At 38.1% G+C, this 27,935-nt stretch overlaps 1 protein-coding gene across 4 annotated transcripts in view; it reads left to right on the forward strand.

The window, feature by feature from the left end:
• Positions 1–27,935, forward strand: part of MSRA (methionine sulfoxide reductase A) — a 391,931-nt gene that overhangs the window by 183,926 nt on the left and 180,070 nt on the right. For all 4 annotated transcript variants that reach the window (XM_081092888.1, XM_081092889.1, XM_081092890.1 and 1 more), the window contains one exon: positions 13,303–13,422. In XM_081092888.1, the coding sequence (XP_080949014.1) occupies positions 13,303–13,422 (120 nt within the window). The remainder of the gene's footprint in view (positions 1–13,302; positions 13,423–27,935) is intronic.

Genomic DNA, 27,935 nt, shown 5'->3' on the forward strand with positions numbered 1-27,935 from the left:
AGCTTTTTTTTGTTTTGTTAGTGTTTTCCTTTGCTGTGAAAAATCTTTAAGTTTGATGTAATCCCATTTGTGTACATTTTCTGTTTTCCTTGCCTGAGGAGCTATATTAAAAAAAAATATTGCTAATAGAAATGTCAGATTTTACTGCCTATGTTCTCCTCTAAGAGTATTATGGATTCAAGTCTTACATTTAACACTTTACTGGTGTACCAGTTAATAATGTGTATTTTTTTCAATAGATGGAGTTTCACATATGTTGATATATATGTGATTTGATATATATGCTATTTTGTTGTATTGTCAGCAAGCTTCAAAACTTCATATGTCAAATTTGCTGAAGGTCTTACATCATAGATATTTTTATGCTTAAAAATGTCAAATGTTGTGCCCAAAAAAGAGCATTTGCAGGAAGTTTTAATTCATTACTTTATTTTGAAGAAAAAGTTATTGTATACTTTGGGAAGCTTATGGTGAACATGCTCCATCTCAAGATACTTGTGAATGCTGATTTAAACGCTTTAAGAGTGATGATTTCGAAATGAAAGACAAAGAACGTCCAGATCAACCAAAAAAGTTTGAAGACCAACAATTACAAGCATCATTGGATGAAGATGTGTGTCAAATGCAAAAACAACATGCAGAAAGATTAAACGTTGCTCAGCAGATGCCGGGAGCCGGTCCATCCTTGCTGTTTCAAGGGACCTGGCATATATGGCATACTGTTCTTAATATGTTTGCTCACCTTCTTGGCACTATGTGTTTTAACCAAGGTCTCTGAGAAAGGTTGTTTCCCCAGGTAGGGATTTTCCCCTGAAGTTAGGGAGGGAATAAAACCTCTTAACTAAGTGCCAGGCGGGTAATTAATCACTTTAACTATGAACAATCATGCTTAAGCTACATAATCTTTACTCCCTGGAATGGAGATAAGAAACGCCCTAACCTTTGGAATAGAGATTGATAGGATTGGAATCAACTGGTATAAATACAGATGTAACAAGACAGAACTTAGAAGACAGAACCTACACAGAACCTAGAGACAGAAGAACTTCCCTGGAGAGAACATGGCAAAAGATCCTGGACAGAAACTGGCAACAGAACCTAGAGACAGAACCTAGCGAGAGAACCTGGCTGAAGAACCTAGAGACAGAACCTGGCTACAGAACCTGGATAGAACATGGCAAGAGAACCTGACTAGAACCTGGTGACTGAACCTGGCAAAAGATCCTGGACAGAACCTGGCTACAGAACCTAGCGAGAGAACATGGCTACAGAACCTGGCTGGAGATCCTAGACAGAACTTGGCTGGAGAACTGACTCCAGAACCTGGCTGGAGACCCTGACAAGAGAACCCGGCTATGATGATCACCTGAACGCTGCCTCTGTGTCATTCCTTCTTCACCGACTCCATCCACTCCTTTGGGGACCCCTGGACCTGCTGGGGTTGGACCCCGGCAAGCAGACAATTTCCGATCATTTACAAGCAGTGGGAAAGATTTTAAAGGAAGGAAAATGGGTGCCACATCAAGTGAATGAAAGACAAATGGAAAACCAAAAAGTCATCAGTAAAACATTGCTTCAATGGCACAAGTCTTTTTTGCATTGAATTGTGACTGGCAATGAAAAGTGGATTTATTTTGAGAATTCCAAATGTACAAAATCATGGGTTGATTCAGGTCAACCATCAATATCGACTGCAAGGCCAAATTGCTTCGGAAAGAAGACAATGCTCTGCGTTTGGTGGGATCAGGAAGGTGTGGTATATTATGAGCTTCTAAAACCTAGTGAAACCGTTAATACTGATTGCTACCAACAACAAATAATCAATTTGAACCACGCTTTGATCGTAAAACGACCAGAATGGGTCAGAAGACACAGCAAAGTAATTTTGCTTCATGATGATGCACTATCACACACGTCAAAACCAGTTAAAGACACGTGAAAAGATCTTGCCTGGGAAGTATTAACCCACCCGTCGTATTCACCAGACCTTGCTCCTTCACATTACCACTTGTTCCGATCAATGACATACCCACTTTCTGAGCAGCACTTCAAACTGTATGAAGAAGTGGAAAATTGGGTCTCTGAATTGTTTGCCTCAAAACAAGAGAAGTTCTATTGGCACGGTATCCACAAAGTACCTGAAAGATGGGGGAGATGTGTAGCTAGCGATGGACATTACTTTGAATAAAGCACTTTTGCTATTTCTCTCAAAATTATCATGCTTCCTTTGATTACAAAATCCACATTATTAACTGGTACACCTAGTAATCTATTTAGAGTTTATTCTTGTGTATGGTATAAGAAGGTGGTCTAGCTTCATTTTTTTTTGCATGTATCTGTCCAATTTGCCCAACACCATTAATTGAATAGACTACCTTAACCCCTTTGTATATTATTGTCTCTTTTTTCATATATTAATTGGCCATATATAGGCATGGATTTATATCTGGGCTCTCTATTCTGCTTTGATGAGCTAAGTGTCTGTTTTAATGGTAGTACCTTGCTGTTTTGATTACTATAGCCTTATAGTATAGTTTTTATTGACTATATTGGGGTGACATTGCTTAATAAAATTAGGTAGGTTTCAGGTGTACAATTCTGTAATACATCATCTGTATATTATATTGTATATAGTTTGATATCAAGTAGCATGGTATCTCCAACTTTGTTCTTTCTCAAGATTGCTGTGGCTTTTTGGGATCTTTGTTGTTTCATATCAATTTTTGTATTATTTGTTCTAGTTACATGAAAAATGCCATTGATATATTGATAGGAATTCCTTTGAGTCTATGGATTGCTTTGGATAGTATGGACATTCCAATTATGTTAATTTTTTCATTTATGACCATGGAATATACTTCATTTATTTGCATCTTCAATTTTTTTCTTCAGTAGACAGGTCTTTTACCTCTTTGATTAAATTTCTTTCTTTTTTTCCCCCCCAATCCTCACCTGAGGACATGTTTATTGATTTCAGAGAGAATGAGAGAGGGGGTTGTGGGAGAAACATTGACTGGCTGCCTCTCACCTCTCTCATAGGTGCCTCAACTGGGGACTGAACCTGCAACCTAGGTATGTCCCCCAACCAGAAATTAAACCCATCACCTTTCATTGTACACGATGACAAGCTAACCAATTGAGCAACACCTGTCAGGGCCCTAGAGGTAATATGCAAATTACGCCAGGACGCTGTAATGGGTCACAACTGGAAGGAGGAGGTTGCGCGTGCCGGCGCAGAGACAGAGACAGAGACGGGGGCCTGCCCGAGCCAGCGTGGTGGCTCCAGCGGCCTGGAGCAGACACAGGCATGGGGTCAGGGGAGCCTGGGGTGGAGGTCAGTCGTGGGTCCTGGCTGCCCACAGCGCCGGTCCAGTCTGATTCCCGCAGCGGCCTGTGAGGTGCCTCCTCACACAGCAGGAGGCAGGGTGCCTCTTCATGTGATTTCAATTGTGTACTTGGCCTCTAGTATATATATATATATATATATATATTTGGTACTATTGTAATTGTGATTATTTTCTTAGTTTCTCTCTCTGGTAGTTCATTATTGGTATAAAATCTTATTGATTTTTGAATATTTATTTCGTGTCCTGCCACTTTATTGAATTCATTTATCAGTTCTACTAGTTTTTCTGGTGAAATCTTTAGGTTCTCTATATACAGTATTATGTAATCTACAAATAAAAACAGTTTTACTTCTTCCTTTCCAATTTGGATGTCTTTTGTTTTTTTCTTCTTGTCTGATTGTTGTGGCTAGGACTTCCAGTACTATCTAACTTATAATAGGGTAATATGCAAATTGGTCTGGGATGCGATCACATAATGACCAAATAGCAGGAGGTTTGGGCAGCGACCTACAAGCAGCACAGAGCTACAGGACGGTGGGGCAGCGAGTTATGTGCAGCAGAGAGCTACGAGCAGCAGTGGGCAGGGCGGCCAGCTGAGGCAAGCGGCAGTGAGCTACTCCTGCATGGGTTTGTGCGCAGGGCCACTAATGTTAAATAAGAGTGGTGAAAGTGGACATCCCTGTTTTGTTCCTCATCTTAAGGAAAACACTTTCAGTTTTTCCCTGTTGAGTATTTTGTTAGCCAGAGATTTGTCATATATGGCCTTTATTTTGTTGAGTTATCTTTCCTCTATTCCCACTATACTGAGTTTTTGTCATAAATGGGAGCTGGATTTTGTCAAATGTTTATTCTGCATCAATTTATATGATCATACGATTTTCATCCTTCATTTTGTTTATGTGGTGTGTCACATTAATTGATCTGTGGATATTGAATAAAACTTGTATTTTAGGAATAAATTCCACTTGATCATGGTATATGATTTTTTAATGTATTTGATTTGCTGAATTTGATTTGCTAATATTTTGTTGAGGATTTTAGCATCTATATTCATCAGGGGTATTGGCCTATACTTTCCTTTCTTTGCAATGTTTTTATCTGGTTTTGGAATCAGGATAATGCTGGCCTCCTAAAATAAGATTGGAAGTCTTTCTTTCTCTTGAATTTTTTGGAATAGTTTGAAAAGGATAGGTGTTAATTCTTTTTTAACTATTTGGTAAAATTTATCTGTGTAGTTATCTTTTCCAGGATTATTTTGGGGAGTTTTTTAAATTACTGCTTTGATTTTGTTGGCTGAAATCAGTCTGTTTAGATTTTCTCTTTCGTCTTGATTTGGTTTTGGAAGAGCATATGTTTGTAGGAATGTATCCATTTCATCTATATTGTTCATTTTGTTGCCATACAATTAGTTGTTCTAATATTTTATTACAATCCCATGTATTTCTGTGGTGTCAGCTATTATTTCTCTTCTTTCACTTCCAATTTTATTTATTTGGATCATCGCTCTTTTTTTATTGATGAGTCTGGTTAAAGGCTTATCAATATTGTTTATCTTTTCAATGAATCAGCTCTTGGTTTCATTGACCTTTTATATTGTTTTTATTTTAGACTCTGTTTTTTTTTTTTAATTTCTGTTTGGTATGGGCTTCTTTGGGTTTGTCTTGTTTGGGACTCTGTGCTTCCTAGACTTGTGTGTTTTTTTCCTTTACCAGGTTAGGGAAGTTTTCAATAATTATTTATTCAAATAGGTTCTTCATCCTTTGCGCTTTCTCATCTCCTTGTGGTACCCCTATGATATGGATTTTGTTAAGCATAAAGTTGTCCCAGAAGTCCCTTAAACTATCCTCATTTTATGAAATTCTTTTTTTTTCTGTTTTGATTTGGTGTTTTCTGCTACCTTGTCTTTCAAATTGTTGATTTAATTCTCTGCTTCATATGTTCTGTTGTTTTTTTCCTAGTGTATTCTTCATTTCAATTATTGTATTCTTAATTTCTGAATAGTTCTTTTTTAATGGTCTATATGGTTTTTAATGCTTACTACTTCTTTGTTGAAGTTATAACTGAGTCCATCTATTCTTTCTCTAAGTCCCTTGAGAATCCTTATAATCATTGCTTTGAACTCTGTATCTGGTAGATTGCTTGCCTCCATTTCATTTAGTCCTTTTTTTTTCTGGAGATTTCTTCTGTTCTTTTATTTGGGGCATGGTTTTTGTTTTTTTTGTTTTTTGTATCCTATTTGGCTGCCTCTCTTTGTTTGTTTCTCAGGTAGATTTGCTATGTCTCCCAGTATTGGTAGGATGGTCTTATGTAGGGCCCAGTGGTGTAGTCTCCCTGATCACCTGAGCTGGGTGCTCCAGGAGTGTTTCTAGTGTGGGTTATATGAGTCCTCCTATTGTATTTGAGTCTTGATTGTAATTGGCATGTCCATGTTTTGGGTTGACCTCATGCTGGAAGGCTGTGAGGATTGGCCATTACCATAGTTTCTGAGCTAGTGTGGGGGCTGACCTCATGAAATAGAATTCACCCCATCAGGGTCTGGTACCTTCTGAAATCTCAACATATTTTAAAAAGAACATAATGAAGACCATACTCTCTAAGCACAATATAATAAAATTGCATCAAAATGAAAAGATAGTATAAAAAAGGTCATATGATTGAAAATTAAAATGTACAACCTTAAATAATTAATTGGTTAAAAGGGAAATACCATGAAAATTATAAAATACTTGCTAAAGAATGACAAGAAAAGTACTACATATCTAAATATGTGAGATCTACCTAAAGCAAAATTTAGAGGTAAATGTGTACTGAAGTACATTTGTCAGAAAACAAGAACACTTAAAAATAAATAAGCTAAGTATTTATATCAAGAAGGTAGGAAAACAGCAGACTAAAAGTAAAGTGCACACCAAGATACTATAAAAAAAGGAGCAGAAATAGAAACCAAAAAAGAGGATCAATGACAGCCAAGGTTAGATCTGTTATATAAACCTCGTAAACAGAAATAGAATTAGGAAAACTTGAATAAATAAAAAACAGTGCAGCAATTAAAGTCACCCTTAATCCCTCCCTTCTCCTCTCCAAAGACACAAGGTAGTTCAGAAAGTTTTATTGTAACTTCAAGGAATGAATAATTCTTTTCTAATGTTACATAGGAGGGGGGAAAAGTTAGCCAATTTATTTCATGAGGCCAATATAACCTTGATACTAATTCTGGCCAAGATAGTTCAAGGAAATAAAATCATGACAAATCTTTCTAATGAACATAAGTGGAAACTTTAAAAATAAAATGTTAGCAAAAGTAATTCTCCAATATTAAAATGCATTACTAGTAGGTAAGTTTTACTTTAGTGTGGTTCAGAAAAAAATCTACAAATGTAATATACCACTGTAAGAGATTAAACAGGGAAATATATGATCATCTCAAAATAATGTATATATTTTTAAAACTCAAAACTCATGCATGATAAAAAGCTCTTTATAAACTAAAAATGGAGGGACACTTTTCTAGTCTGAAAAAAGATATCCGTCAAAACATGCAACAAATTTCATACTTATTGGAGCATTCTCACTAATGTTAGGATGAGGTGAGGATTCCCACCAAATTCAATAGTATATTAAAAGGATCATATACCATGATCAAGTGGGATGCAAGGATGCTTATCAATAAATGTGATATACCACATTAATATAATGAAGGATAAATATTGCATGAATCTCTGTAGATGCAGAAAAAGTGGGTAGAGGACATGAATAGACTTTTCTAAAGAAGACATACAAATGGCCAAGAGATACATGAAAAGATCCTCAACATCACTAATCATAAGGGAAATGCAAAATCAAAACTACAGTGACATATCACCTCACACCTGTTAGAATGCTAAATCCAAAAAGATGAAAGATAACAAGTGTTGGTAAGGATGTGGAGAAAAGGGAATCCTAATTGGTGGGAATGTAAATTGGTATAGACATTATAGAAAACAGTATGGAAGTTATTAAAAATTAAACATAGAATTACCATATGATCAAGCAATTCCACATCTGGGTATATATCCAAAGGGAATGAAATCGCTATCTTGAAGAGATAGCTGCATCCCCATGTTTATTTGAGCACTTTTCACAATAATTAAGACATGGAAATAATCTAAGTGTCCATCAATAGACTTATAGGGATATATTCTCTCTCTCTATCTCTCTCTCTCTCTCTCTCTCTCACACACACACACACACACACACACACACACACAGTAATGTTATTCAGCCATAAAAAAGAAGGAAACCCTGCCATTTGTGACAAGATGGATGGACTTTGAGGGCATTATGCTATGTGAAATAAATCAGACAGAGATTAGACAATTCTGGCAAGTTTGGCTCAGTGGATAGAGTGTAGGCCCATGGACTGACGGGTTGGATTCCAGTCAAAGGCATATAACTCGGTTGCAGGCTCCATCCCCAGCCACAGTCGGGGCACATGAGGGAGGCAACCAATTGATGTGTCTCTCTCACATTGATGTTTCTCTTTCTCTCTCTCTCTCTCTCTCTCTCTCTCTCTCTCTCTCTCTCCCTCCCTCTCTCCTTCTCTTTCACTCTCTCTTAAAAAAATTAATAAATCAGACAGAAAAGACAAATACTCTATGAACTAATTTATATTGGTATCTAAAATAAAGTCAAATTCATAGAAATAGAGATCAGAATGGTGATTGTCAGACGCTTAGAGGTGGGGGAAATGGGAAGATGTTGGCAAAGGGTACAAGCTTCCAGTATAATACGGATAACTTCTGGAGATCTAATATTTAGCATATAAACTATAGTTTATAATGCTGTCCTTTGTACTTGAAAGTTGCTAAGACAGTAGATCTTAAATGTTCTCACTATAAATAATGTAATTATGTGAGGTGATGGATGTGTTAACTAACTTTATTATAACAACTTCACAATATATATGTGTATCAAATTGTCACATTGTATACCTTAAACTTACACAATGCCCCATGTCAGTTGTATCTCAAAAAAGATGGAAAATTTTTAAAATAAAAAAAGAGCATAGTACCACCTGTAATTTTGCCAAAGGTTGAAATCTGAGTCTAATAAAGCCCCTGGATCCAGCTCCAAATTTGCAGGAAATACTGAGGACAGAGGAACAAGGTGAATTGCATCATGAGAATGTAAATAACCGAATCCACACTGTGGGACACTGCAGGTCAACTGGCACACATGTTCTTCAGTGGATAAATTAAAAGGAAAAGAATGAAGAGGCTTCGATGAAAAGAACTTAGATGCACCCCTATGTTCATAGCAGCACAATTCACCATAGCTAAGATTTGGAAACAGCCTAAGTGCCCATCAGCAGATGAGTGGATTAGAAAACTGTGGTACATCTACACAATGGAATGCTATGCTGCTGTAAAAAAGAAGGAATTCTTACCATTTGCAACAGCATGGATGGAACTGGAGAGCATTATGCTAAGCGAAATAAGTCAGTCAGAGAAAGATAAATATCACATGATCTCACTCATTTGTGGAATATAATAAACAACATAAACTGATGAAGAAAAATAGAACTGGAGACTTAGAAGCATCAAACAGACTGTCCAACCTATGAGGGAAGGCGGGGGGTGAGGGAGTAAGAGATCAACCAAAGGGCTTGTATGCATGAATATGAGCATGGCCAATGGACACAGACAGTAGGGGGGTGGGGGCATGTGCTGGGGAGTGAGAGTGGCCCGGGAGAGATCAATGGTGGAAAAAGGAGACTCATGTAATACTTTAAACAATAAAAAGTTTAAATAATAAAAAAGAAGAACTTAAAGGACATCAAATTGTTAAAACTGAGCAAGACCAAAAAAATTAGGATGGGTACCTTGAGTGATAAAAATATAAAGATATATATATATATATATATATATATATATATATATATATATATATAAATGATCACAATAAAAGTCAGATAATGGTTACTTTGTGGGGAAGGAAAGCACTTGTGATTGAGGTGTGGTACAAAGAGAGATTTCTTGGGTGGGTGGCAAAGTTCTGGTTGCAAGGATGTTCACCTAAAAATAATGCATTGAAATATGCATTTGTTTTGTGTGGCTTTTCTGTATCCGTGTTTTCCTTTATAATAAAAGATTAAAAATATTTTAAAGAAAATAGTGCATACTATATCTTCTTTGATGATACTCATGTTGTGGACTAGACTATTATAAATTCTGAGTACTTTGCCAAAATAAACCTGTTTTCTTTGTTTAACTACCCCCCTCCCCCCCCCCCCCACAAAACCAAATAAAAGAATGCTTAGGTTGTAATGGAAGGCACTAGATAAAATATCGTATTGCTTCAAGGAGGAGTTTTATTCTTACGACAACCCCTATCCTAAGTAAGTACCTCTCTAGGAAATTTGCCATTAATTATACACCAGGTTCCTGAGGCATTATTTCAGCCACACGTAAGCCCCCTGGAGGCCTTTGCCCAGCTGGAGCCATGTCTTCCTTCTTCAGCAGGGTCTTGTCTTGATTTTTGCTAAATAGGGGGTCAATGCTAAAAGAGGTCACTGGGGAGAAAGGGGGAGACATATGCAACACTTTCAACAATAAAGATTTAAAAAAGGGAAATGTATGGATATACTAAGTTGCATCTTACTCATATAATCTACTATTCCTCAATTCTGTTTAATTGTGTGTTTTTATCACATTTTTTATTTTTTACCTCCTGGAAATAACATATATGTATGCTGAATCAACAGGTAATAAAAATAAAAAAAAGTGGGGGAAAAGGTGGGGATTAAATAGCTCTCTGCTAGAGCACATATTTTTGGTTTTGCAAAAATCATTTAAGTCTTACAAATCTACACCATGAGGATGTAGTGAAGTTATAGAGGATATAGAGTCTGGGGCCATCTGTATGGGACTGTAAGACAATGGTCAGGGTAGGCAGGCTGCAGAATAGCCAGTCATGTACCTGTGCGTAGAATACTTGCAGTGCACTTTGGTACCATCACTGTTAGTTATTGTGCAATATGGAAATATTTTATTCAACCCACACTGCAGACTTCTGAACTTCAGGGGCCAGGGTGCCTTCAGCTTGGAACACTGTACAACTTCTGGATGCGTCTGTGGCTTTTTATGCTCAATAATGCTGTCCAGAGCACTTTCTACCCATTCTTCTCCAGAGATTTCCTATCATCGTCATTCCTGTGATGGTTAAGTTTATGTGCTATCTTGAGCTGGCTAAGGGATGCCTAGATAAAACTTCATTTTGGGGTGTGTCTGTGAGGCTGTTTTCAGAAGAGATTAGCATTTGAATTGGTACACTGAGTAAAGGACACCTCCCTCACCAACATGGGTGGCATTATTCAATCCACTGAGGGCCTGGATAGAACATAATGGCAAAGGAGGGGTGAATTCACTCCCTCTGTTTGAGCTGGGACATCCATCTTCTCCTCCCCTCGAACATTAGTGCTCCTGGTTAACAGGCCTTTGGGTTTGGACAAATTATAGTACCAGCTTCCTAGGTCTCCAGCTTTCAGACTACAGCTGGGCAACCTCTCAACCTCCATAATTATGGGAGCCAATTTCTCATAATAAATCAATCTCTCTCTCTCTCTCTCTCTCTCTCTCTCTCTCTCTCTCTCTCTCTCTCTCCCTCTCTCTCTCCCTCCCTCCCTCCCTCCCTCCCTCCCTCCCTTCTATTGGTTCTGTTTCTCTTGAGAACCCTAACATAATTCCCACATCTCAGGAATGCAATGAAATAAAATTAATAGTGAATTCTTGTTCCAGAGACTTGAGGATACTCAATTTTTATAAATACTCAGTAAATATTTAGTTATATTCACTAGCAGCAGACATTTCCTTTGCAAACAGGAGCATAGTATATAGCAGTGTATAACTCAAGTAATGCATATGCTTATGTTTTCCTTGAATTTTTTGTTTTCCTTTTAAAAATGTATACATTTTTCATTTTTAAAGTAATATGACTCAGTTACAGAAAAGCTTCAAAAGAAAAAAATATATTCTCATCACTGTAATACAGTTATGTTATAACTGTATATTTTTTCTAGTCTACTTTGGTATGAATATATTTTCATAGTTGTAATAAAAACATGCACATAATTGTTTTTTCTTTGTAAATTTAGCTTTAGGCAATAATGACATAAGCATATACATATTTCCATGTTGCATTGTTATTACAACAGTAATTTTTTTACTGCATTAAATTTCATCATTTGGCTCTATTGTATATTTTAACTGTCAACCTATTTTTGGTTAGTATATTTCTCATCACATTTGAGCAAATATATTTTTGTGTAATATGTAATGCTATGCACATTGCTTTTTGGTTATTGTTGCTCTGAATATTTAAAGTAGAATATTAACAATTGTCAAAAATTTCAGTAAACTTCTATTTTTTCTTTCAGCTCTGTCATCAAATCTAACAAATATAGTGATCATAGTAGGAGGCATATATTAATTTGCCAACTGTTGTTCCAACCGGGATCTTAATTATACATGACTTAATAGTGCCATATAAAACTGGAGTGAGGCAGGCATCTTGTTTACATCTAGAAATTGGCCACAGATAGCCGTTGTGCACAGTTAGAAACTCATGGTAGAAAATGAGGGCTCTTTAGAGCCAAGGGAAATATAAGTCATCATTTTCTATGTGTGTATGAGAGATAGGGCTTAGTTTTCATATGTTCAAAGGAATCCAGTATCTACTGTTTTGAGCACCATGTTTGCTATTTGATTGCAATGCTATTTTTGTGAGTTTCTTTGTTTTTTGTTCCTACCTTCCCTGTATCTCTGCTCTCTCTTTTTCCTCATTCATTACACTCAGTAATAGAATTCTGGAAACTGTTCTTTTTGGGGAGCAGTGATCTATCACATAAAGGTTTATGACTTTAAAAAAATTAAAAAACTGAGCACATATGTGAAATTAATAAAATATTTTGTTCATCTGTGTTGATTTGGGGAAGGTCTCCCTTTTAAATCAGTATTTTAGTGTTACTTTTCCTTGTTAGAATTTTTTTTTGAAAAGCATGATAAGGATGCTGATTGTTAAATAACTTTCTACTATTAATACAAATTATTATGGTTTGATGAGACCATAATGAATCAAGTGAGGAAATCATTCATCAAAAGCAGTTATCCTTTTACTGTTATTTGGAAAAGTGTAGCTTTACTAACTTCATTGAAATGTTAGGCTTTCTATGCTTTTGCAAACTAAAGCACAGAGACATTCTATGCAAAGAATCTTAAATAAAATTATTTTTAAATGTTACAACCTCTCCTTTAAATGATAAAATCTGAGTTATTTTTTATTACTAAATCACAGGAACAGCTTCTCTTTTCTAGTGAAACAGTGCAACGACTATTTTATCTCTATATATAAAAGCCTAAGCGACTTCAACTGTTTGACCAATAGCTATGACATGCACTGACCACCAGGGGGAAGACGCTCAACACACAGGCATGGAAACATGGAACAGACTGATGAATCTCAGAGGGAAGGGGGAATGGGGAAGGTGGGAAGAAATTAACCAAAGATCTTATATGCATACTAGAGGCCCGGTGCATGGATTCGTCCACCAGTGGGCTCCCTCGGCCTGGCCTGCAGGGATTGGGCCGAAACTGGCAGTGCGACATTCCCCGAGGGGTCCCGGATTGCAGAAGGGCTCAGACCAGGCCGAGGGATTCCACTGGTGCATGAATCTGTGCACTGGGCCTCTAGTCCTATATAATAAAAGGTTAACATGCAAATTGTCCCCTTGGGCGGGAGTTCGACCAACCAGGAGTTTGACCAGGAAGCGGGGCCAGCCAGCCAACCACCCGTGGTCCTTCCCCTAGCCAGCCCCATCCCCGATTGGGGTGGGCCAGCAGGACCCCACATGTGCACGAATTTGTGCACTGGGCCTCTAGTTTTTGATAAAGGACTAATCAGTATCTTATGTTTTTCTTAGGAATGGGCTGTTTCTGGGGAGCGGAGAGGAAATTTTGGACCCTCAAAGGAGTATATTCAACTCAAGTTGGCTATGCAGGAGGCTACACTTCCAATCCAACTTACCAAGAAGTCTGCTCAGGTAGGAAGAATTTGTTCCAGCATATGAGGAGGAACAAGGAAGGGCTTGTCCCTGCTGGCAGGTGATAGGATCTTTAAAATGGAAATACATTTTTTTGTGTGTTTCCTCAGTCTTCTATTCCCCATTTCTGTCCATAGACTTGTTGACTTTAACTTTTTACTTTTAGGAGATAATAAACTTCCTATGGAATGTATAATTTAACTTTTGCTGCAGAATAACCCAAAAAATGTAATCATTAAAACAATCATATATTAGCTAATGCTTCTGTAGTTCAGCAATTTAGGCTTTGCTCAGCTGGGCAGCTCTTCTGCTGGTTTCATCTTGAATCACTCATGGGACTTACGGTCAACTGGTGGGTTGCCTGGGGCTAGTTGGTTTAGGATGGCTTCATTTATATGTCTGGCAACTGGTGCTGACTGTCAGTTAATGCTCCCTATTGGCTGGGATAATGGGGATGAGGGACCATGTGTCTTTGGCAGGCTGGCCTGGGCTAATTTACATGGTGATGGATTCAGAGATTCCAGGACCAGCAAGAGAGGACAAGCCCCATTCTGCTAGTACTTTCAAGTCTCTTTTGATGTTACATTTATTATTGTCTCATTGGCCAAAACAAGTCATATGGTCTATCCCAGAGTCATTGTGAGAGGAACTCCCCAAGGCATGTGTACAGGGAGATGTGAAGATATTGTGACCATGCCTACAACAGTTTACCACATGGGACAAATGTGTCATACCAGACATGTTTTCTTGAGGGAAAAATACTAAAAGACAGGCTATAAAGAAGGGATTGGCAAACTATGGCTTGAAGGCTAAATTCTGCCTGCTGCCTATTTACATAAAGTTTTATTGAAACAGGGCTATACCCATTATTTGTATACTATCTATGCATGCTCTCATGACACAATGGCAAAGTTGAGGGGATGCAACAGAGTATGTACTCTGGAAAACTTAAAATATTTGTGCTCTGGCCTATTATAGAAAAAAATGCTTGTTGGCTAAATAGACAGATGCACTGTGGCAAATTCTAGCTGGAATACTAGATACCCTCTGTGGATTTATTTTCTGTTTCTGGCCTTCAAGGATTTGCTTTACTTTTCTGCCAGCTCAGGTAGCATTTAAGACACATTTTTTCTTTTAAATATTTTTCAATTTAAAAATAGAAATTGTGTACTAGAATATTTACAGTGTTGTTTTATACAGTGAAATGATTACTACAGTCAAGCTAATGAACATATCCATCTCCTTACATAATTTTTTTTTTGGTGTGGTGAGAGCACCTATGATCTACCCTTGTAACAACTTTCAAATATTCAATATATTATTATTATTATTATTATTATTATATTTTCTATCATTTTATTTTTTCAAGAAAAACTATTTTAAATAAAATGTTACATGCAATAAGCATTAATATTTCAAGAAAAAAGATTTTAAATACAATAATATTACCAAAACTGTACTAACATAGTGTAATATCACAAAAGTTGTAGGAAATATTGAAAATCTGCAAATAACAGGATTACTTTTATTATATTCTAAAATAATTTTTTCCTCTGGCTTTATTTTTGTTCATCAGTTTATATTGTTCATTATATTCCACAAATGAGTGAGATCATGTTATATTTATCTTTCTTTGACTGGCTTATTTTGCTTAGCATAATGCTCTCTAGGTCCATCCAGGCTGTTGCAAATGGTAAGAGTTCCTTCTTTTTTACAGCAGCATAGTATTCCATTGTGTACATGTACCACAGTTTTTTAACCTACTCATCTGCTGATGGGCACTTAGGCTGTTTCCAAATCCTACTTATTGTAAATTGTGCTGCTGTGGACGTAGGGGTGCATATATCCTTTCTGATTGGTGTTTCTGATTTCGTGGTATATATTTCTAGAAATGGGATCACTGGGTCAAATGGCAGTTCCATTTTTAATTTTTGAGGAAACTCCATACAGTTTTCCACAGTGGTTGCATCAGTCTGCATTCCCACCAGCAGTGCAAAAGGGTTCCTTTTTCTCTACATCCTCGCCAGCACTCGTCATTTGTTGATTTATTGATGATAGCCATTCTGACAGATGTGAGATGGTACCACATTGTCATTTTGATTTGCATCTCTTGGATGAATACTGACTTTGAGCATGTTTTCATATGTCTCTTGGCCTTCTGTATGTCCTCTTTCAAAAAGTATCTATGTAGGTCCTTTGCCCATTTTTTCATTGCATTGTTTATCTTTCTTTGGTTAAGTTGTATGAGTTCCCTGTAAATGTTGGAGATTAAACCCTTATTGGAGATAACATTGGCAAATATGTTTTCCCATGCAGTGGGCTTTCTTGTTGTTTTGTCAGTGGTTTCTTTCGCTGTGCAGAAGCTTTTTATTTTGATGTAGTCCCATTTGTTTATTTTCTCCTTGGTTTCTACTGCCCTAGGACCTGTATCAGTAAAGATATTGCTACAATCTATGTCTGATATTTTGCTGTTTATGGATTCTTGTAAGATTTTTATGTTTTCCCATCTTACGTTTAAGTCCTTTATTCATTTTGAATTTATTTTTGTGTATGGTGTAAGTTGGTGATCTAGTTTCATTTTTATTCATGTATCTGTCCAATTTTCCAACACCATTTATTGAAGAGACTATCTTGACTCCATTGTATGCTCTTACCTCCTTTGTCAAATATTAATTGGGCATAATGGCTTGGGTCGATCTCTGGGTCTTCTGTTAGGTTCCATTGGTCTATATGTCTATTCTTGTGCCAGTACCAGGCAGTTTTGAGAACAGTGGCTTTATAGTATATCTTGATATCTGGCATTGTGAGCCCTCCAACTTTGTTTTTCTTTCTCAGGATTGCTGCAGCTATTTGGGGTCTTTTTTTATTCCATATGAATTTTTGAACAGTTTTTTCTAGGTCTGTGAAATATGCCATTGGTATTTTAATGGGGAGTGCATTGAATATATAGATTGCTTTGGGTAGTGTAGACATTTTAATGATGTTGATTCTACCAATCCATGAACATGGTATATTCTTCCAATTGTTATGTTTTCCTCTATCTCTTTTTTCAATGTCCTATAATTTTCTGAGTATAGGTCTTTTACCTCCTTAGTTAAGTTTATTCCTAGGTATCTTAATTTTTTTGTTGCAATGGTAAATGGGATTTTTTTTTCAGTTTCTCTTTGTGTGCGTTCATTATTGGTGTATATAAAGGCCATAGATTTCTGGGTGTTAATTTTGTATCCTGCCACAGTGCCAAATACATCTATTAAGTCTAGTAGTTTTTTTATGGAGTCTTTGGGGTTTTCTATGTACAATATCATATCAACTGCGAATAATGACAGTTTTACTTCTTCTTTTCAAATTTGGATGCCTTTTATTTCTTTTTCTTCTCTGATCACTATGACAAGCACTTCCAGTACTATGTCGAACAGGACTGGTGACATTGGGCATCCATGTCTTATTCCTGTTCTTAGGGGAAATGGTTTTAGTTTTTGCCCATTGAATATGATGTTGGCTGTAGGTTTGTCATATATGGCCTTAATCATGTTGAGATATTCTCCCTCTATTCCCACTTTGCTGAGAGTTTTTTTCAAAAATGGGTGTTGGATTTTGTCAAATGCTTCTTCTGCATCTGTGGATATGATCATGTGATTTTTGTCTTTCAATTTGTTTATGTGATATATCACGTTTATTGATTTGTGAATATTGTACCAGCCTTGTATCCCTGGAAATCCCACTTGATCATGGTGCATGATCTTTTTAATATATTGCTGGATGCGATTTGCTAATATTTTGTTTAGGATTTTAGCATCTATGTTCATCAGGGATATTGGCCTGTAATTCTTTCTTTGTAGTGTCTTTATCTGATTTTGGAATTAAGTTAATGCTGGCCTCATAAAAAGAGTTTAGAAGTATTCCTTCCTCTGAAATAGTTTGAGGAGTATAGGTATTAGTTCTTCTTTGAATGTTTGGTAAAACTTTGCTGTGAAGCCGTCCGGACCTGGACTTTTGTTTGATGGGAGTATTTTTTTTTTAATATATTTTTTATTGATTAAGATATTACATATGTGTCCTTGTCCCCACGTTACCCTCTACCCCCCCACCCCCCGCTCATGCCCTCACCCCCCCGTTGTCCGTGTCCATTGGTTAGGCCTATATGCTTGCATATAAGTCCTTTGGTTGATCTTTCCCCCTTACCCCTCCCCTCCCCTACCTTTCCTCCAAGGCCCAACAGTCCAATCAATGCCTCTCCGTCTCTGGATCAGTCCTTGTTCATCAGTTTATGTTGTTCATTATATTCCACAAATGAGTGAGATCCTGTGGTATTTATCCGCTCTCCAGTTCCATCCATGCTGTGGCAAATGGTAAGAGTTCCTTTTTCTTCTTCCTCTTCTTAAAGAATACCTTTCAGCATTTCATATAATGCTGGTTTGGTGGTGATGAACTCCTTTAGCTTTTTCTTATCCGTGAAGCTCTTTATCTGACCTTCTATTCTGAATGATAGCTTTGCTGGATAAAGTAATCTTGGTTGCAGGTTTTTGCTATTCATCACTTTGAATATTTCTTGCCACTCTCTTCTGGCCTGCATGGTTTCTGTTGAGAAATCAGCTGACAGTCGTATGGGTACTCCCTTGTAGGTAACTGACTGTCTTTCTCTTGCTGCTTTTAAGATTCTCTCTTTATCTTTTGCTCTTGGCATTTTAATTATGATGTGTCTTGGTGTGGTCCTCTTTGGATTCCTTTTGTTTGGGGTTCTCTGCGCTTCCTGGACTTGTAAGTCCATTTCTTTCACCAGGTAGGGGAAGTTTTCTGTCATTATTTCTTCAAAAAGGTTTTCAATATCTTGCCCTCTCTCTCCTTCTGGTACCCCTATAATTCTGATGTTGGTACGCTTGAAGTTGTCCCAGAGGTTCCTTACACTATCTTCATATTTTTGGAATCTCTTTTCTTTTTTCTTTTTTGGTTGGGTATTTTTTGTTTCTTTGTATTTCAAATCTTTGACTTGATTCTTGGGATCCTCTTGTCTGCTGTTGGATCTCTGTAAATTATTCTTTATTTCAGTCAGTGTATGCTTAATTTCTAGTTGGTCCTTTTTCATGTCCTCCATGGTCTCACTATACTCCTTGAGGGATTCATTAAATTTATCGGCGGTTTCCATAAAATTCTTGAAAAACCTTATAAACATGGCCTTGAACTCTATATCCAGTCATTTGCTTTCCTCCATTTCTGCCATTTGTGACCTGTTTCTTTGTCTCCGCATTTTGGCTGCTTCCCTGTGTTGATAGAGTGGCCCTGCGCTCCAGGTGTCCTGTAGGCCCCAGTGGCTCAGCCTCCCCAGTTACCTGAGGTGGACACTCTTGGTGCACTCTTGGTGCCTTGGTTGTTGCAGGATCACTGGGAGGAATTGACCTCCAGGCCAATTGGCTGTGAGAATCAGCTGTGTTTGAAGTGGGAGAACTTCTGTGCTGAAGACACCTTTCTGGGGCAAGACTTGCTTCAGTGGGGCTTTGGTGCTTACTGAGTCTGCTCCCTGAGTGTGTCCCTTATGGATCTGAGGAGTTGCAATCTGGATGGTCCCCCTCTGACCACTGGGTACAGTGGCTGCTGGATCTAAGGAGGTGCTAATTCAGCCTCTGCCTGAGGCCACACAGCAGGAGCCAGGAAGAGGCTCAGCTGTGAAGCAATGCAAGCCGCTGCGGGGCCTTGGGCCTTCTCTTGGAAGTTCCGGGTCTGCCTGGCTCGGCTGCAGTTAGGTACATTCACATGCAAAAGCCTCTGCCACAGCCTGCAAGCACCTCTGAGGGAAAGCCGCCCTCAAGTTCGCCCGCTGCCAGACAGACCAGGTTCTCCCCGTATGAGTCCTGGGTCCCCAGAGACTTCCCGGAACTGGAGTACAGAGCAGTCAGGAGCTTGTGATTCAAAAAAAAAAAACCAGCCGCGTCCTCAGGTGCCACCCCCTTTCTGCGCGCGCACGCTCTGCCGTACCTCTGCACTTCACCTCCGCAGCTCCTCTGCCTCTCAGTGTGCTTTTCTTTCCTTCTAGTTGTAGAATTTACACTCAGCCAGGCTTCCTGTTGTTCTGGATGATGTCTGCTCTGTCCTTTGTGGTATTTTTCAATTGTTGTGGGAGGCGGCAATTTCCCGGTGTTTATCTATGGTGCCATCTTAGTTTCTCCGGGAGTATTTTTATTACTGCTTCTATTTCATCAGTTGTTATTGTCCTATTCAGGTTTTTTGATACTTCCTGATTCAGTTTTGGGAGATTGTATTTTTCTAGGATTTTGTCTATTTTATCCACATTGTCCAACTTGTTGGCATATAGTTGCTCATAGTATTTTTTTTACAATCCTTTGTATTTCTGTGCTGTCAGTGGTTACATCTCCACTTTTGTTTCTGATTTCATTTATTTGGGTCCTCTCTCTTTGTTTCTTGATGAGTCTGGCTAATGGTTTATCAATTTTGTTTATCCTTTCAAAGAACCAGCTCTTGGTTTCATTTTTTTTGTATTGCTTTTTTAGTCTCTATGTTACTTATATCTGCTCTAATCTTTATTATGTCATTCCTTCTACTTGCTCTGGAATTTTCTTGTTCTCTTTCTAGTTCTTTAAGTTTTAGGGTTAAGTAGTTTATTGCTAATTTTTCTTTTTGAGGTATGCCTGTGGTGCTATGAACTTCTCTCTCAGGACTGCTTTTGCTGTGTCCCAGAGATTTGGGGTTGTTGTGTGTTCATTTTCATTTGTTTCCAGGAAGTTGTACTAATTTTTTCTTGATCTCATTGGTAACCATTCATTGTTTAATAACATGCTATTTAGCCTCCATGTGTTTGAATGTTTTTACGATACTAGTTGATTTCTAATTTCATTCCACTGTGACCTAAGAAGATGCTTGACATGATTTCAATCTTCTTGAACTTGTAGAGACTTGTTTTGTGTCCTAACATGTGGTCTATCTTTGTGAATGATCCATGTGCACTTGAGAAGAATGTATATTCTGTTGCTGTTGGGGTGAAATGTTCTATAAATGTCAATTAAGCCCATCTGATCCACTGTGTCCTTTAGAGTCTCTGTTTCCTTGTTAAGTTTTTATCTGGAAGATCTATCCAGTGAAGTCGGAGGGGTGTTAAAGTCCCCTACTATAACTGTATTGTTATCTATCTCTCTGTTAAAATCCTCTAGAAGTTTTTTATATATTTAGGTGCTCCTATATTGGGTGCATATATGTTTATCAGGGTTATATCCTCTTGTTGGACGAATCCATTTAGTATTATGTAGTGACCTTTGTTGTCTCTTGTGATGGCCTTCATTTTAAAGTCTATTTTGTAGGATATGAGTATTGCTACTCCAGCTTTTTTTTCTTTTCCATTTGCATGGTAAATTTTTTTCCAAACCTTTACTCGCATCCTGTGTGTGTCTTTTGTTTTGAGGTGGGTCTCTTGTAGACAACATATAGCTGAATCATGTTTTTGTATCCATTCAGCTACCCTACACCTTTTGATTGGAGCATTTAATCCATTTACATTTAGGGTTATTATTGATAGGTACTTATTTATTGCCATTTTAATTCTGTATGGCTAGGTTTCTCTCTCTCTTTCTTCTTCTCATTACAGCAATCCCTTTAGCATTTCTTGTAATGCTGGCTTGGTGGTGATGAACTCCTTTAGCCTTTTTGTTGTCTGGGTAGCTCTTTATTTGACTGTCTATTTTGAATGATAGCCTTGCTGGATATAGTAATCTTGGTCTCAGATCCTTGCTTTCCATTACCTGGAGTACTTCATGCCATTCCCTTCTGGCCTGTAGAGTTTCTGATGAGAAATCTGGTGTCAGCCTATGGGAACTCCTTTGTGGGTAACAGTTTTCTTTTCTCTTGCTGCCTTTAAGATTCTCTCTTTGTCTTTAACTTTTGGTATTTTAATTATGATGTGTCTGGGTGTGGGTCTGTTTGGGTTATTCTTGTTTTGGAGTTCTCTGTGCCTCCTGAACTTGTGTGACACTTTCCTTTACCAGGTTAGGGAAGTTTTCTGCCATTATTTATTCAAACACCTTCTCTATGCCTTTCTCTCTTTCTGCCTCTTCTGGCACACTTGCTATTCTAACATTGTTATGTTTCACATTGTCCCACAGCTCCCTTAAGCTGTTATCCTGTTTTTAAATTGTGGTGTTTTTTTGTTTTGTTTTGTTTTTTGGTTGTCTAATTGAGTGATATTTTCAACTCTGTCTTCTAATTCACCAATTCAATCCTCAGCTTTCCTAATCTGCTGTGTATACTTTCCAATGTGTTCTTTATTTGTGTTATTCTTTATCTCTGACTGTTCTTGTTTTCATCATTACTATTTTTTTCATGCTGTTAAGTGTTTTTACCATCGTTACTCTGAACTTTGTTTCAGATAAGTTTCTTATCTCTGCTTCATTTATCTCTTTTTCTGGAGAATGCTCTAGTTCTTTCATTTGGGGGTTGTTTCTTTCTCTCCTCATTTTGGCTTTCTGTTTGGGTTTGACTATGTACAGACAGTCCTCGGGTTACATCGGACTAGATGTACGTCATATTGTGGTTACGTTGCCATCTTCCATTTATTTATAAAAAAAGTTCCATCATTTTGATGTATGTACATATATGCTTTATGTTTTTTTAATTATTATTTATTTACCACAAGTAAAGGTCAGGAATTGTTATCTTTCTTTAAAAATTTTTTTTTACTGTTTCAGTTCATTACTGTTGTGTATGTGCTCCATGTGAGTGATGTAGGTGCTTATGTAGGTGGGTTCTGACTTATGGTGAAAATCGCGTTACGTCACGCCATAGGAATTGATCTTCGATGTAACCCGAGGAACTACTGTATTAGGTAGATCCTCTACACCTCTCAATCTCTAGTGCAGGACAGTGTTAAAGGCTGTTTCTGACTAATTAGATCAGGCATAGACTCAAAGACTCCAGAGACTGCCTCTGCCTATAGACTGATAGGATTCTGATTTGAATTTGTTCCTTAGGCAAGCTTCCTCAGGTGTGGTGAGAGTTCTTTCTAACAGGGTGGGGCAGTTTCTTCTGCCGGAGGTTAATTGTTATTTTTAATCTCTTAAGTGGCTTCAGGGAAAGGTATTTTCCAATAAGTTGTGTCAACTGCCTTCCCCCCAGGCAAGGCAAATGTCTATGTGGGAAAGATGTCCTCTGCTGCACAAGGGAATGACTCAGCCCAGGAAACTTGGGGTGTCTCCCTTCTGAGCTCTATCCCCCAAGTCCCAGTCCTGGCTTCTGGCACAGCTCCAGTCCACTTCACTCTCCCTCTGTCGGAGCACAAGGTGCATGGCTTGTGTGTTGGAAATTTTGTGTGTTGGCTTTTTAAGAGGGTGCCTGAATTTTCAGCTGTTATTCCCTGGCAGACAGCACCCCACTGCTTTTCACAGCCAGATGTTATGTGGGTACTCTCCTTAGTTTTGGTGCTCTCTGCTGGGGGGCCCAGCTTGGGGATTAGATATCAGAGTTCTCAGTGGCAACCCCCCACAGCTGAGATATCTCTCCGGGACTTCAGCTACTGCCTGTGGGTGACTGGCCAAAGTTTTCACACCTCCACCCCTCCTATCAGTCTCTATGTAGTTTCTACATTTGGTCCTCGGGTATCCGGGTTCTCTCCTGCGAGTTTTCTGTTGAATATTCAGGAAGTTTTTCTGTATTTTAGTTGTAATACCAATTTGTTCCTAGGAGCATGTCCGTGCAGCATCCACTTACTCTGCCGCCATTTTTAATTCTCTCCAATACAGTATTATTAACTATAGTCAGCCTAATGTACATTAGATCTCTAGAACTGATTCATCCTATATAGTTGAAAGTTTGTACCCTTTGACCAACATTTCCCTATTTCCCCCTACTCCCACCCCTAGGAACCACCATTCTACTCTCTGCCTCTCTGAGTTGGACTTTTTTAGACTCCACTTATAAGTAAGCTCATACAGTACTTTTTTTCTATCTGTCTTATTTCACCTAGCATTAATAACCTCTAGGTCTATCCATGTTGTTGCAAAGGCAGGATTTCCTTTATTTTTAAGGCTGAATGATATTCCATTGTATATATTCCACAGTTTCTTTATCCATTCACCTGTGGACAAACTCTTAGGTTGTTTCCATATCTTGCCTGTTGTGGTTAGTGCTGCAGTGAATGTGGGAGTTCAAAGGTACTGATTTCATTTTCTTTGGATGTATACCCAGAAGAAGGATTGCTGGTTCATATGATAATTCTCTTTTTAATTTTTTGAGGAATGTTCATACTGTACAATGCATTTATAAAGATTATTTTATTCACTCTTAAGAGTTCTTAATAGAAAGAATTTATCTAGATATATTATCTCATTTCTGTCTAGATATATTGACAGAAATGAGATATTTTAAAAATGCAAAAAGAGTTTTATCTATTAAAAATAAAAGTTTGAATTGGTTTTATTTGTGAGGGCCCTCTCACCTCGGTAAGGGCACTGTAAATGAGGGTGGGAGAGGAGTTGGATATGGGAGTTTGTTCAATAATGAGATATTGAATGTTTTCTACAACATGAATTCTGATTTTGAAATGAAATCTGAGCTGTGACACAATGAAAATATTATATAAATACATGTTCTTGTTTTTTTGTCTCTAGAGAAGAATTAAGATTTTTTTAAAATTATTGATTTTTAGAGAGGGAGGGAGGGAGGGAAAGAGAGAGAGAGAGAAATATTGATGTGAGATCAAAACATCTGTTAACTGCCTCCTGCATGCCCCCTATATGGAATCGAGCTCACAACCCCTGCATGGGACAATGCCCAACCAACTGAACCACACTGACCAGTGCAAGAATTAAAATATTCTTGATTGCTGTTGAGAATGTGGAATATCAAACAAATACTTTAGTGGTTAATAAATTTTTTTCTTTGCTTCTGTTTCAAAATTAAACAAATGCTATGCAGAACTATAAACAGAGAGATTTAGATGAACCCTGGAGATTGCCCAGGTATATCCCCTTAGGTCTCAGGAATGGAAATGAATAGATTCATTCCTATAATTGCAGGTATGGCTTAATAGCCTAAGAGAAAAGTTTGCTAGGAAAATCCTTAAATATCTACTTATTATTAGCAAAATGTTAATAATCAATTAAAATATTGTGATTGCTTGTTTGCTCAGACTCATTCCAATTCAACTCTTCACCTTCACAATGATAACATGATAATCCCCTTTTGTTGAATTCCTACTATGTGCCAGATACTTACTAAGCACTTTTCGCATCTTTGCTTTTTTTATCATCTAATCTTCCAAGCAGTCCCATGAAGTGTCTCAGTCTCTGACTTTTACAGAGGGAGTATTGGGGCTCAGAGAGAAAAAGTCCCTTAATCCATGGGTCATATGTAGGAGGAATTCCAACCTCATTAGCTCTTAGCTCAAAGTTGAGGACATTGACCATGGTGTAAGGCACCCAACTCTCATTATGTCCCAGTGCTTCTCCATTTGTCTACTCACACTTCCCCCCACCACGTCACATGCTCTTTTTCATATCTATGTCTCTACTGTACCTTTTAGTATATTGGTGTGCTTTTTAATGATTACTATGAGGAAAAGATCCTTTTAAGATCCTTTTAAGACAGCTGGTGTGTTAGAGGCCTTTAGCAATGGTGAAGTACAGGCACCGTGGAGCTTGGTAAAGGACTGTCTATTTGATGTGAACACTAAGTTAGTGGTGGCATCAGGAAGCATGGTTGTCATGGAAACGTTTCCTGATTGGGACAAGGTAGTTATAGGGTTTTACCCAGACACAGAAGGAGAGATGATTTCTTTCCCCAGGCTTTTTTTTTTTTTCCTTTTTTTTTTTGTTCTGATCATGAAAGGGAAAAACAAAAAGGCAGAGAGAAGCTGTGATAGAAAGGTCCCTCTGGCACAGAAGTGGTAGAGCCTACAGATCCCTGGGAATAGCAGGGAAGGAGAACAAACAAGGTCCCCAGCTAGAGTAATTATGATAACCAGCTAATTAAATATTTTTGATCGAGATGAGGATGGGGAAGACAGAAAGCAAGTTATACTGGTGGGGCCTCCCCACTGAAGCCTCAGGTGCTCAAAGCCTTGTTGAACAAGTCAGCCCTGGAGGGGTCTCACTTGTAAGGGAGAAAAACCAAGTCTCCACTCAGATGCATAATAACTGCTGAGGTTTCATGTGAGAGAAATACTAGTCTGTGCTCCAGTATTTGAGTTAATTTCAAAATTGCTAATTTTTGTGTCTGTAATTAAGTTTGGTCACAACCCAGGAATCTTTTGTAAAAGTATGTATGTATGTATGTATGTATGTATTCGTTCATTCATTCATTCATTCATTCATTCATTCATTCATTCAAGAAAAGAGCCTAAGGACCTGAATTGCTTGCCAAATTCCTTCTCTCATATAGCAGTATACTTGGAGCCTAAGGTACCATTTGTTTTTGGGGGGCAAGTGTCATAAATAGAGGGGTAGTTCTCAAAATCCATAGGGTAAGCTATACCACTCTTCCCATCCCATGATGACAAATGTCAGAACTTCCACAAGCATTGCATTGGCACACAGATCACTGGTCACAAGCATGGAATCAAAACCATTGGCTGTATTTTTTATGCCTGCTTCCTAGTGGGTATGCACAACCTCAGAGAATGAATGAGTGTGCCAGTGTGTGCACGAGTATAAAAGTAAATGTGCATTAAGACAGGATGCAGATTAATGTCAGAATGGTTTTTCTTTGTGGCTATTGATGGGCCTGTGATTCTGAAACCTGAGCTTGAGTTGCATTGGGCACATAGAAAAGATATACTGTTTCTAACAGACAGGAGAGCAGGTGAGTCTCATGGTGATATACATGGATAGGGTTGATTCTGTCTCGGCTATAAGCAAAACATTCATGAATGGCTCACCAATGGGTCTGCTCCACGCTGGGTGATGTGGGTGTGACTTGAGCCTAACTTATGTAGAAGATACAAGGGGACAACTGTTCCTCAAGAATTTCAATAAAGTTGCCCTTTGGGAATGAGAGTATAAAGTAAGCCTACAATACATCAGAGTGGAGATAGGCAGTCACTTTGAAGAGAGTTGGCTTCCAGGTCTGGAAGACCTCAGAGTAACCTGATAGAGTGCCCTGACAAATGTAAAAGAGAAATAAATAGGATCTCAGAAGGGAGGCTGGTTAGCCAGGCCAACCTGGGAAAGGAGGGTCCTGCTGGCACCCTATGGGTTGCTCTGTAAAGTTTGGCTGCTGAACACTCTCAGAACCTGACACCAAGACACTTTTAAGTTCTATCGCTAACTGCTTTTGTTCTGATCCACACTCTATAGAAACTTCTCACCTTTTGTCCTCCTGTAAATATTATTTACAGAAATAAAATAAAGAGACCAGGCCAGTCAGCCAGAAAGTTCTAATTCTCATTTTAAATTCAAAATGAAAAGCCATTCTGAGATGTATGTCTCATTCTATTGTGAGTTTAGTCTCCAAAGGTCCTTCTCTCCATATTGGATTAACCTTGGGTTGAATTAAATGGTAAGAGTGGAATTTTGGCCTTGGAAACTGAGAGTCAGAAGCCAGGCCACCGTGATTTTCTAAAGGCCGTGACTGCCTCCTTGCCTTTCGCAGCAAACTCCTCCTCCCTCACATGTGTCCACCGTTTTATTTAAGTTTCCTGTTTTAAAAGTGACCATCCTTCTATAACAGGCATTTAAACCATCCTTCCTTAGATTCATCAATTAGCACTGAACCAAGAGCTCACAGGCTGAGAAACTTGCATCTCCTAGGTGTTTAAGGCCTGAATCTTGAGCTCTGAGAGCTGTGGCTCCTGCACTAGGAGCCCAGTCTCAGCTTGGATGCAGGGTTACATTGCCACAGCCATTGTGTGGCTACTCTTTCTTGTTGTGTTTCATATCTGTCTCTGGGAGATGTGCTAAGAGGTAATTTAAGTCTTAGTGGCCACCATTCTGTTCCTAAAATGATTTCCAAGATTCATTCATTTGGTGTTCCCTGAAAGCGCTGTGTATGCCTGCACTAGAGAACCCATAGAACTTGGACTGGAATGGCCACGAGGAGCCTACATTTCATGTAGCCTTTCTTGAATGAATTAAGTGCATCATTTATTGGGAATGTACCATATACATTGTACTAGGCACTAAGGGAAGGTTGTTTATGATACAAAGTTGAATAATGTGAATATATATCTTCTAGAATTCTTCCTCTATAGTCAAATGGAAGCTTGATTTTTCACATTTGTTTTAAAGAATTGCGCTGACCTGGCTTTCTCTACACACACACACACACACACACACACTCTCTCTCTCTCTCTCTCTCTCTCTCTCTCTCTCTCTCTCTCTCTCTCTCTCTCTCTCTCTCTCTCCAAACATTTGTTATGCAAAGCAACTGATTAACGGACATGCTGTTGCTTTACTACATTGATTTTAGAAGTAATTGAGCTATTCACACTCCTGAATACCCTGATAGAGAATTATTCTTACATTTTATAATAATTACTATACAGATGAAAATATGAAAAGACATTCTGCCATGGATAAGCA

Source organism: Myotis nattereri (genome assembly GCF_964212035.1).
Source record: "Myotis nattereri genome assembly, chromosome: 5".
Lineage (NCBI taxonomy): Eukaryota > Metazoa > Chordata > Mammalia > Chiroptera > Vespertilionidae > Myotis > Myotis nattereri.